Genomic DNA, 12983 nt, shown 5'->3' with positions numbered 1-12983 from the left:
TATATTCCATCTGCCATGTTCTTGCCCACTCACGGGCCAGAATTTTTCGTCAGCGAGCTGGGAGCGGGGTCCGCTCGCTGATGCAAAAATGACACAGGATGACGTCGGAGGCGAGGGGGCAGGTGGGAATCCCCGATGTCATCCTGCCCTATTTAAATATTCATGAAGGTGGACGGACAGCAAAATCAGATGTCCGCTCGGTGATCTGTCAATGGCCAATTTAGGCCATTGACAGGATAATTAAGCCAACTAAAGGCCCTGCCCATCCAACCTTAAGGTTGGTAGGCAGGCCAGGAGTCCCGGCAGGCTTCTGAAAAAACATGAAGCCTCATCCACCGGCAGAATAAGGTTTCATGTCTATTTTAAAAAACTTTAATAAACTTCATGTGATATTTATTAACATGTCCCATCTCGTGTGACATTGTTACATGAGGGGGACATTTTAATAATTTTTTTATTTTTCTATTTTTGAAGTTTATAAAACTTTCAGCGATCTCCCTGAAGACAGCACATGGTCTCAAGGAGATGTGCGCTCTTCAGTGCGCATGCGCAAAAGAACGCACTTTGACAGTTGGGGAATCCCTACCCCCCGCGCCTCACAACAAGCCCAAAGAGCTTCCTGTCAGGCGGTCCACCCATTCAAAATGGCAGCAGGGCTCATTTTGGCAGCGGCGATCGGCTGCCCAACCGCCGCTGAGCCGGTGGGGCCCGCCCGCCCAACAAGGGCAAAATTCTGCCTGCTAAGTCTGAACAAATTCTCCTGTAGCCGCTTTACACATTCCTCACAACACACATTCCCACCTAGCTTTGTATCATTGATGTATATTGTGAACAACTGGGGCCCAAGTACTGATCCTTGCCGTACCCACTAGTCACAGTCTTCCAATGTGAGAATGACCCGTTTATTCCTACTCTCTGTTTTCTGCCTGTTAACCAATGCTTAAACCATGCCAGTATATTGCCTCCATTCCCATGTGCTTTTATTTTGTTAATCAACCTCCTGTAGGGGGCTTTATCAAAAGCCTTCTGAAAATCCAAGTATACTACTTCCATCAATTTATCTTTATCAATTTTGTTCGTAACATTCTCAAAAACTCCAGTAAGTTCATCAAACATGATTTCCTATTCGCAAATGCATGCTGACTCTGCCTAATCAGATCATGATTTTCCAGATATCCATTTATCACATCTTTTATAATAGATTCTAGCATGTTCCCTACTACTGATGCAAGGCAAACACATCTGTAGTTCCCTGTTTTCCGTCCCTTTTTAAATAGTGGATGACATTATTATCTTCCAATCTTCAGGGACCATTCCAGAATCTGTAGAATTTTGGAAGATAATCACCAATGCATCCACTATCTCTATTGCAACCTTTTTCAACACTCTGGGATGCAGAATATCAGGTTCCCGAGGACTTATCAACTTTCAGTCCCATTAATTTCTCCAATATAACCTTCTTACTTATACCAATTTCCTTCAATTCCTCATTCTCCTACATCCCTTAGATCTCTAAATTTGGGGGATTTCCTGTATCTTACTCAGTGAAAACAGACACAAAGCTTCTCTGCCATTTCTTTACTGCCCATTATTTTCCTGATTCTGTCTGTAATGGACCCACATTCGTTTTAACCAAATGCTTCCTTTTTACACACCTATAGAAGCTTGTACAGTCAGTTTTTATGCTTTTTGCTAGATTACATTCATATTCTATTCTCCCTTTTTTAAACCAGTTTCTTGGTCTTCCTTTGCTGTATTCTAAAATCCTCTCAACCCTCAGGTTTACTACTAATTCTGGCAACTTAATAAGCCTTTTCTTTTAATCTCATCCAATACTTGACTTCCTTTGTCAGCCACGGTTGATTAACATTTTCAGTTTTTTGCACCTTGAGGGAATGTATAGGTGCTGGAAGCTATGTAATATTTATTTGAAGACTATCCATTGCCTATGTACAGACATACCCTTTAATGTATTTTCCTAATCCACCTCAGCCAATTTGTTCCTCATGCCTTCATAATTTCCTTCATTCAACTTTAACACCCTTGTTTCAGAGTGAACTACCTCACTTTCAAACATAATGTAAAATTCTATCATATTGTGGTCACTCATCCCTAAAGGTTATTTTACAACAAGATTATTAATTAGCCCTTTTTCGTCACATGATACTAAGTTTAAAATAGCCTGCCTTCTAGTCGGCTTCTCAACATGCTGCTCTAGAATGCTATCCCTAACACACACCAGAAACTTGTCTTCCACAGCACTGGTGCTCAATTAGTTTACCCAGTCTATACGCAGATTGAAGTCACCCATGATTACTGTATTGCCCATGCTACATGCTTCTTTCAGCTCCTGATGCCCCACATTACCACTGCTGTTTGGTGGCCGATAAACAACTCCAACCAATGTCTGCTGCCCTTTGCTGTTTCTTAGTTCCACCCAAACAGATTCCACACATTGTTCTTCCGATATGATATCCTCCCTTATTGATCCCATCCCATGTTATCAGCGCAACTCTACCTCCTTTACCTTCTTGTCTGTCCTTCCTAAACGTCAAATATCCTTGAAAATTCAGTTCCCAGTCTTGGTCACTATGCAGCCATGTTTCCATAATGGCAATTAGATCATACCCATTTACCTCTATTTAGGCCTTTACATCATGTACCTTATTGCGAATACTGCGTGCATTCAGGTAGAGTGCCCTTAACTTTGCCTTTTTGACATCATTCCACATTTGAAGAATACTCAATGCTCTGCTTTGTTTCTCGTGTCTTCTGGTCTCACTACTACTTCGAACTTTACTTTCTTCCATTTTGGGCCACCCCTCAGGTTCCCACCCCCACTAACAAGCTACCGCAGGGATCAGTGACTTGGCCCCAGCTACTCACAATATATATCAATGATTTGGATGAGGGGACCAAATGTAATGTTTCCAAGTTTGCTGTCGACACAAAACTTGGTGGGAAATTGAATGGTGAGGAGGATGTTAAGAGGCTTCAAGGCGACTTAGGCAAGTTGAGTGAGTGGGCAAATACATGGCAGGTGCTGTTTAACATGAATAAATGTGAAGTTATCCACTTTGGTAGGAAAAACAGAATGGCAGACTATGATTTAAATGGCGATAAATTGGGAAGTGTTGATGTACAAAGGGACCTGGGTGTCCTTGTACACCAATCCCTGAAAGCAAGCATGAAGGTGCAGCTAGTATTTAAGAAGGTATTCATTGTAACGGGATTTGAGTACAGCAGCAAGGATGTCTTACTGCAGCTGTACAGGGCCTTGGTAAGACCACACCTGGAGTATTGTGTACAGTTTTGGTCTCCTTACTTAAGAAAGGATATACTTGCCATACAGGGAGTGCAGTGAAGGTTCACCAGACGGATTCCTGGGATGGCAGCATTGTCATATCTGTAGAGATTGGATCAACTAGGCCTGTATTCACTAGAGTCTAGAAGAATAAGAGGGGATCTCATTGAAATGTATGAAATTCTGACGGGCTGGACAGACTGGATGCAGGGATGATGTTTCCTCTGGCTGGGGGGGTCTAGAACAAGGGGTCACAATCACAGGATAAGGGGTAGGCCATGAGCTGAGGAGAAACTTCTTCACTCAGATGGTGGTGAACCTGTGGAATTCTCTACCACAAGGGGCTGTAGAGGCCAAGTCACTGAATATATTTAAGTAGGAAATAGATAGATTTCTAGACTCTAAAGGCATCAAGGGGTATGGGGAGAGAGCGGAAGTATGGCGTTGAGATAGAGGATCAGCCATAATCATATTGAATGGCTGAGCAAACTCGAAAGGCCGAATGACCTACTCCTGCTCCAATTTTCTATGTTTCTGTGTTTAACCTAAGGGAGTGTGACTGCCTCCCAGAATAAAGTCACTAGGTAATTCTCCCCATCCCTGATTCCCCACAATGTCAGCAGCTCGGACTCCAGCTTAACAATTTTAAGGCGAAGCTTCTTGAGTTGCAAACACTTACCACAGGTATGATTGTTTGGGATTGCAGTGCTCTCCACAAACCCTCACATGTTGCAATCAAGGCACACCACCTGCCCTGCCATATCTGTTTAAACTTAATTACTGTTTTATTTGATTAGTTAATTAGATTCTAATTTAATAAAACAAGCACAAGTTACAGTTCCTTAGCTTAGAGAGAAAAGAAAGATGTTCACCAGCAACTGAAAGTATAACAAAAAGAATAAGATGCAGCACCTCTTTCCCCCTCTGCACTGAATTCCCACTTGCACCAAATTTTTTGAACTCTGTTTATGAAGCACTCCTTTTACAAACTCTCTGAGCCCACAATCCCTTTCTAAAGCCCAGGATCCCATATATTTCATTAATATTCTTTAACCTGTCCTGCCATCTTCAAAGATTTGTGCACAAACACTCCCAGGTCTCTGTTCTTGCATCCCTTTAGAAATATATTATTTAGCTTCTATTGTCTCCCCTCATTCTTCCTACTAAAATATCTCTCAGTTTTTTACATTGAATTTCATCTGCCACGCCTCTCTGCCCATTCACCAGCCTGGCCATGTCCTTCTGAAATCTAATTACTAATCTTCCTCACTGTTTACTACACTTCCAAAGCTTTGTGTCATCTGCTATTATTGAAATAGTGCTCTCTAGCCCCAAGTTCAAGTCATCAATTTATATCAAGGCCAACTGCAGTCCTAACACTAAACCTTCAAAAATCCAACTGTAAACCTCCCTTCAGTCCAATGAATTGTCACAACCCTGTTTTCCATCCCTTAGGCATTTTTTCTACCCATGTTGCTACCGCTCATTTTGTCCCATGTGCTTTAATTTTGTTAACAAGCATAATATGTGGCACTGTATTTTGAACGTCCATATGCACAATATAAAGCACACTGCCCTCACCCACCTTGTTACATCATCAAAAATCTCAAATCAAGTTCATCAAACATGATTTGCCTTAAACAAATTGGTCTATTTTGTTCAAGTAGTTGTTAATTTTTCCTGGATTATTGGCTGGGATTTTCGGCTCCGGTGAGGTGAGTTCCCCCCGAGCGGATGCAGCAGGTCATTCAAATTTCCATTCATTTCTGCTGGACTGGAAGGTCTCAACGGCGGGAAGAACTGAAAAATTCTGGCCATCGTTTCTAAAAATTTCCCCCGCACCGACCTTAAATGGACTGGCAAGTAATTGCCAGGGTTATCCTTTTCTCTGCTTTGAAGAAAGGTGTAACATTAGAAATCCTCAGTATTTAAGGCAGATTGGAGGGTTTTGGGTCTACCCTTACTTGCCATTCAGGGATACATCCCATTAGATCAGGTAACTTATCCACCATTTAACATTATCTTCATCCATTTTCATCCAGTGTCCTGGAAAGCTCTAGTTTACCGTAGCTTTTGCAAAGTCCTCTTCAATGCAAACCCTGATTCAAAGTACTCATGTAGTACCTCAGCCACACCTTCTGCATCCCCCAAGAGATCTCCATTCAGGTTCCTCTCAGCCCCGCAACTCCTCTGACAATGCTTTTATTGTAAATATGCCTATGCAACACTTTTATACTAGCCGCTGATTTATTCTTGTACTATACTTTTCCGCTCATATTTCCTCTCACAAGTTTCTTTTTTTAATATTTAGGCTGATTCTCCCTTGTATTATCAAGTTGACAGCTGTCATACACCTCTGTTTTCTGCTTCATCCTATTCTCTAACTCCTTTACCATTCAGGGCACTCTGGATTTAATTATTCCTTTTTGGTCCCCTGTGGGAATGTATCTAGACTATGGTAAGTCATTTCCTCATAAAGGTTTGCTCATTGCTCCATTACATTTCTGGCTGCCAGTTATTGATTCCAACTTAATCAGGGTATTTCCTCAAATCACTGAAATTGGGTCACCTCTAATTAGATATTTTTATTCTGGATTGTTCCTTATTCTTCTAATCTAAATCATATTGACCATTCTTCATGAGATGCTCACCAAACGTGACAATCTCCTGCCAGGTAAGTATCCCACCTCATTCCCCAAAACCAGTTCCAGCATTGTCTCTTCCCATATGATATGGAAACATAATGATCAAGAAAATTCTGTTGAACACACTTCAGAAATTGCTCCTATTCTTTGCCCTGAACTCAATTGTTACCCCATTCAATATCAGGGAAGTCTTCCATTATCACTACCTATAGTTCTTGCAACTCTCACCGTACCTCTTTTCAAATCTGCTCCTCTGTATCCTTCCCTCTTTTCTTTTAATATTCTTCCACGGGATGTGGGCATCGCTGGCTGGCCAGTATTTATTGCCCTTCCCTAACTGCCTTGAGAAGGTGGTGGTGAGCTGCCTTCTTGAACCGCTGAAGTCCATGTAATGTAGGTATGCCTACAGTGCAGTTGGGGGGGCCCATACAATACACTAGGTAGCACAGCAGCTCCTTCATTGTTACTTAACTCCAGCTAAATAAGATATTCTCTCTTTTTAGCACCAGAATATATTCTTTAATAAAAACTTTTACCCTCTGTTCCCTTTCTTGGTTCCAAATTTTTCCTAAATATCTTGTACCCTGGAATATTAAGCACCTAATCCTCATGTTTCATTCAAAAAGGGAGGGAGACAGAAAGCAGGAAACTACAGGTCAGTTAGCTTAACATCTGTCATAGGGGGAAAATATTAGAAGCTATTATGAAAGACATTATAGCAGGGCACTTCGAAAAATTCAAGGTAATCAGGCAGAGTCAACATGGTTTTGAGAAAGGGAAATCATGTTTAACCAATTTACTGGCGTTCTTTGAAGAAGTAGCATATTCTGTGGATATAGGGGAACTGGTGGATGTACTTTACGCAGATGTCCAGAAGGCATTTAATAAGGTACCACGTCAAAGGTTCTTGTGCAAAATAAATGCTCATGGTGTATGGGGTAACATATTGACATGGATTGAAGATTGGCTGGCTGACAGGAAATAGAATGAGTCATTTTTTGGTCGGCAAGACATAACGAGGGATGTGCCACAGGGATCATTATTGGGGTCTCAACTTTTTATAATTTATATAAATGACATGGATGAAGGGACCAAAGACATGGTTGATAAATTTGCTGATGACACAAAGATAGGTAGGAAAGTAAGTTGTGAAGAGTTGTGTCTGCAAAGGCATATAGATAGGTTAAGTGAGTGGGCAAAGTCTGGGAAATGGAGTATACTGTGGGAAAATGTGAAATTGTTCATTTTGGCAGGAAGAACAAAAACGCATATTATCTACATGGTGAGAGATTGCAGAGCTCTGAGATTCAGAGGGATCTGAGTCCTAGTGCATGAATTACAAAAGGTTAGTATGCAAGTAATTAGGAAAGCTAATAGAATAATATCATTCATTGCAACAAAAATTGAATACAAAAGTAGGGAAGTTATGCTTCACTTATAGAGGGTATTGGTGAGACCACATCTGGAGTGCTGTGTACAATATTGGTCTCCTTATTTAGGGAAGGATGTAAATGTGTTGGAAACAGTTCAGAGAAGGTTTACTAGACTAATATTGGAACGGGTGGGTTAGAAAGGTTGGACAGGCTGGGCTTGTATCCACTGGAGTTTTGAAGAGTAAGAGGCGACTTGATTGACCCTGAGGGGTCTTGACAGGGTGGATGTGGAGAGGATATTTCCTCTTGTAGGAAAATCTAAAGCCAAGAGCTTAAAAATAAGGGGTCAGTCATTTAAGACAGAGGTGAGGAAAATATTTTTCTGTCAGAGGGTCGTGAGTCTTTGGAACTCCCTTCCTAAAAAGACGGTGGAAGCAGATCTTTGAATATTTTTAAGGGAGAAATAGATAATTATTGATAAGCAAGGGGGTGACAGGTTATTGGGGGTAAGCAGAAATGTGGAGTTGAGGTTACAATCAGATCAGCTATGATCTCACTGAATGGTGGAGCAGGCTCAAGGGGCCGAGTGGCCTCGTCCTGCTCCTAATTCATATGTTCGTATATCTTACATTTGAACAGACAGAAGGGACATTGGTTTTAAGTCTTATCCAGAGGACATGGAACTGTAGCCATGTTCTCTAACATTGGAAAATATTCATGGTAACCTTACAAAAAGATACTGCCAAAGGTGCAAAAGTGAATTACTAGAATAATGCCTTAACTCAGAGGTTATAACAGTCAGAAAAGAGTGAGCACGCTGAGCTTTTCTTGAGAAAAAAAGGCTGAGGGTGACCGAATAGAGGTCTTTAAAATTGAAGGGGTTTGATAGGGTAGAAAGAGAAAATGTGGAACTTGTGGACCTCAGGAGAAACCTTACTGAGAGAGGAGTTAGAATATGGAACTTGATACCACATGATATAGTTGAAGTGAATAGCATAGAAGCATTTAAAGGAAGCTATTAAGGCACAAAGGAAAAAGCAATGACAGATGCTGAAAGGGTTAAATGGAGTAGGATGGCAGGATGGTGCATGAAACACCAGTCTAGCCAAATGTTCTGTCTTGGAATGTAATTCTAAGTAATTTCTATGATTCCAAAATTAATTATGACCACAATTTTTTGTTTCTTTGTATTTTTCACATTAGCCTGGATGTTGCAGTAATAATGATAGTAAAACCGACTGTGCTCGCCATCATTGCTCCACTAAACTGGCAATAGCTTCCGGAATCAACAAATACACAGAATGAGTTACCAGCGTAAATAGAGGCAAATAGGTATGATTTGATGGCGATTACTAAGGCGTGGTTACGGGGAGAACAGGTTTGGGAGTTGAATATCCAAGGGTACTCAATGTTTCGGAAGGATAGGCAGGAAGGAAAAGGAGGTGGTGTAGCTTTGTTAGTAAAGGAAGAGATCAATGCTATAGTGAGGAATGATATAGGGACTGGAGAGCAAGACGTAGAGTCAGTCTGGGTAGAAATAAGAAATAGCAAGGGAAAGAAGGCCCTGGTGGGAGTAATCTATAGGTCCCCAAACAGTAGTTCAGCAGTAGGGCACAGTATAAATCAGGAAATACTGGGAGCATGTAAGAAAGGCACGGCAATAATCATGGGTGATTTTAATATGCATATAGACTGGACTAATCAAATTGGCAAAGGTAGTCTTGAGGGACAGTTCATAGAATGTATTAGAGATTGTTTCTTGGAGCAATATGTTGTGGAACCAACCAGGGAGCAGGCTATTCTGGATTTGGTTATGTGTAATGAGATGGGATTAATTAATGATCTCATATTAAAGGATCCTCTAGGGAAGAGTGATCATAGCATGATAGAATTTCAAGTTCAGTTTGAGAGCGAGAAACTGGAGTCCCACACCAGTGTTCTGGAGTTAAACAAAGGTAACTACATATGCATTAGGACAGATTTGGCCCTAGTGGACTGGGCAGGAAGACTACAAGGTAGGACAATTGATGAACAGTGGCAGATATTTAAGGAGATATTCAATTCCTCCCAAAATATATTCCAAAGAGGAAGAAAGGTGGTAAGGGGAGAAAAAGCATCCATGGCTAAGCAAGGAAGTTAAAGATAACATAAAGGCAAAAGTTAAGGTATACCAAATTGCAAAGGTCAGTGGCAGGCTGAAAGGTTAGGAAACTTTTAAAGATCAACAAAGTGTTACTAAAAAAATAATAAAAAGAGCCAAGGTAAATAATGAAAGAAAACTAGTGCAAAATGTAAAAACTGATAGTGAAAGCTTCTACAAGTATATAAAAGGAAAGAGTAGCTAAAGCGAATGTTGGTCCCTTGGAGGATGAGACTGGGGAGTTAATAGTGGGGAACGCAGAAATGGCAGAGATGCTTAATCAATATTTTGCCTCAGTTTTCACGGTGGAGGACACTAGAACCACCCCAATAGTAACAGGTAGTACAGAGGGTATAGAGAAAGAGGAACTTAGAACAATCACCATCACTGGAGAAAAAGTACTGAGCAAACTATTGGGATTAAAGGGTGACAAGTCCCCAGGACCTGATGGTCTACATCCCAGGGTCTTAAAGGAAGTGACAGTGGAGATAGTGGATGCATTGGCTATAATATTCCAAAATTCCCTGGATTCTGGAAAGGTTCCAGTGGCTTGCAAAAATGCTAATACTCTTTATTCAAAAAGGAGGGGGGTGGTGGGAAGGCAGAAAGTAGGAATCTATAGGCCAGTTAGTTTAACGTCTGTCATTGGGAAATTGTTGGAATCCATTATTAAGGAAGTAGTAATGGGGCATTTGGAAAGTCAAAATGCAATCCATCAGAGTCAGCATGGTTACATGAAGAGTAAATTGTGTTTGACTAATTATTGTTATTACTGTTCAACACCATCGCTGTCCCAGGAAAGCTAATGGTATACTTGTGGAATGTCAAATTTCTTCATTATAATAACAAATTCCACATTATAATTTTTTAAAAAAAGTTTGCTTATAAAAAAATTAGCCTCTATCTTAATCTACTCATAAATATTTATTTCACAATGTGAAATTTTAAATTAAATATGAAGGGATTCAGTACTTTTAACTTCCTGGTCTGCTGTCGGTGAGAATATTTCAATGTGATTTGATACTTAATAAAAACAGAAAATGCTGGAAAAACTCAGCAGGTCTGGCAGCATCTGTGGAGAGGGAAACACCGTTAACATTTCGAGTCCATATGGCTCTTCAGGGCTAAAAAAAAGCTGTGTGAAATTTTAAAGATTGGTCTTGTGGCACAGTGGCTCTGAGCCAGAAATTCCAGGTTTAAGTTCTACTCCAGGACTTGATGGTCACGGGCAATGGGTTCAGAAGGTGGCCAAGCAGGTTTATAAACCTGCAAAGCCTTCCACTGCACCTATGACAGGAGATGGTTAAGAGCGGTAGAGTCTCCTGGTCAGCCAGAACTTGCAGAAGGCAATAGCAAACCCTTGCAGTACCTTGCCAAGCATAACCATTGAGCAACACATGGAAGCCCATGGTTGCCAATGCCCTCGGAGGGCATGGTACCTGAAGAGAGAGAGAAGTTTGAGTTATTCAGCAGAGAAAATAATCAAAGCCAATGTGGCCAGATCTCAAGCAAATCTGTTGGCTCACTGCAAGTGTCAGTCTCCTTTTAATTTGCCCCACTATTTAGTAGTTGCTTAAAAATGATCTTGCATTTCAATAGGCCTGCAAGCAACATCGTAGTTGATTAACAACAAACAGCAGATTGCCTGTTCCGATCTGACTTCGCCGATTGTGCACAGAGAATGATAGCAGAGCCCGAGGAAATAATACAGCCGACTGTGCCCCAACACTGTACCTGAAACACTTGGTATTTGTGAATAAACTGGGGGCCCCCTGCCGAGTAGCTCCGATTGTACTTCGCTACAAACCGCTGGAAGAGTTTCTCTGAGTGACCGGCAGACGCCTCTCCACTCTCGTTCCCCGCTAGCTGGAAATAGAGAGACCCAGAGAAAGCGAGTTGGGTGCTGGACAAGCACAGAAGCAGGAATGCCCAAGGCATGGTGCTGGAATCAAGGAGCCGGATCGCAAAGAGCTCGTGCACCCTGAGCGTCAGTCAGCTTGCAGCTACTGCTCCCGCCCGGCTGACATCCGGACTGCATACAGATCCTAACAACATCCGTTGTTTCACTTTCACTTTAACGCTCCTCTACTTACTCAGCTGAACGTGCATCCTAAATTGCAATTGTAATTTACCCCACTTTTAAAAACAAATCTTAATTCCCCTGGATCGCTTTCTGAACGGGTGATGATAACAGATTAAGCACTTTGAAAAGAGATAGTCCTTTGGTAGTGTAGAACTTGAGTATTGCTGAAAAAAGACATTTTGTCAAGCTTTTCATCTTGCGCTTATCAGGACAATGGCAAGAATACCAATGTCAGGGCAAACCACAACAAACTGGTGGATCGTATCAAACAACCAACATGCCCCTTCAGCTGTTCGCAACAGGCAGCATACAGACCGTACCCAACCAGCCCCTGCTTGCAAAACGCAAAACACAGTGTCCAACATTAGATGTGATTCTGCGATTGGACAACATTTGCTAAATAATCCTCAGTGTGCTAAAAATTACACTGACAACCAAGTTAAGATTGCCAGTTTAAATCTCAAACTTGCAAACTCTTTTGGCAAAAGAGACCAAGACCCAACTGTGCTCGCTATAGTCACTTCTGACCTGTCGAGAGATGGCTAATCAGTTTTGTGCCAGATATGTTCAAGGCTGAGTGCTTTGATCTTGAGGGAATGAAGGTGGGTGGTATCCTGGAGGGGCATTCAGGGCAGGAGAGAGTAAAGGTTTAATGTGGGATAATGGAATCAAAGGCTGATATGAGGGAGCGATTGAACACGTCAACAGCTTTGGGAGGATCACAGTTAATGAATGGCTAAAGGCAAGACATTTGGAAATTTTAAAATGCAGTTGTAAGTGAATTTCCAAGTCATAAATAAGACTGCATACACTGCATAAACTATAGAAACTGGAGTACCTTTTAAATATGTATGATTTCAGGCCAGATCCATCCTGAACTGCAATCAGTTGATATAATCTATTGACAGCTTATTTTCTAAAACATAATTAGATGTTGGGGCACTCTGTTCAGGGATTTTGACTTTCCTAATGTGTAATTCATCTGTGACCATAGCCAATGGATCCTGCAGGTGTGTGCTTCTTATCCTGGGAGCAGTCACACGTTTACATTCTCCAGCTCTCCCAGGTGCCACAAATTTTCACCCACCCTGTGCACTTGGAAGAATGGATACCCGCTGAAGTGATGGTTGATGTCATCGATAAGGAACTCAAGGACTGAGGCAGAGGAGACTATAATGCAAGCCACACTGTGACCAGACTGACTGTTGAGCAGACCACTGATTTCCTCAAAATGAGATTAAGGTGCCTGGACCGGTTGGGTAGGACTCTTCAATATGCCCCAACAAAGATCTCCATGCTAGTGGTGGTCTCTGCTTTACACAGCCTAGTGCTGCAGAAAGGTGAGGCCCTGACTACTGAGAAAATAACCACATGTGTGCAGCCTATGAGACCTTGCAACTGGAGGAATTCAACCATTGTGCCAAAGCCTCTAGTTCTC

At 41.5% G+C, this 12983-nt stretch overlaps 1 protein-coding gene across 5 annotated transcripts in view; it reads right to left on the bottom strand.

Annotated features, from left to right (window-relative positions):
• ctso (cathepsin O) overlaps positions 1–11503 on the bottom strand; it is a 98576-nt gene extending 87073 nt beyond the window's left edge. For 4 of the 5 annotated variants that reach the window (XR_005944579.1, XR_005944580.1, XM_041200789.1 and 1 more), the window contains exon 1: positions 11197–11482. Coding sequence is in view for 3 of the 5 variants with exons in the window: in XM_041200789.1 (XP_041056723.1) it covers positions 11197–11400 (204 nt within the window). In the remaining 2 variants the exon portion in view is untranslated. Of the gene's footprint in view, positions 1–11196 lie in introns of all 5 variants that reach the window. The other variant, XM_041200777.1, reaches the window with a different exon arrangement.
• Between the last annotated feature and the right edge of the window lie 1480 nt (positions 11504–12983).

Source organism: Carcharodon carcharias, chromosome 1 (assembly GCF_017639515.1).
Source record: "Carcharodon carcharias isolate sCarCar2 chromosome 1, sCarCar2.pri, whole genome shotgun sequence".
NCBI lineage: Eukaryota > Metazoa > Chordata > Chondrichthyes > Lamniformes > Lamnidae > Carcharodon > Carcharodon carcharias.
The sequence above is the reverse complement of the archived record's forward strand: the minus strand, read 5'-3'. Positions and strand labels throughout refer to the sequence as shown.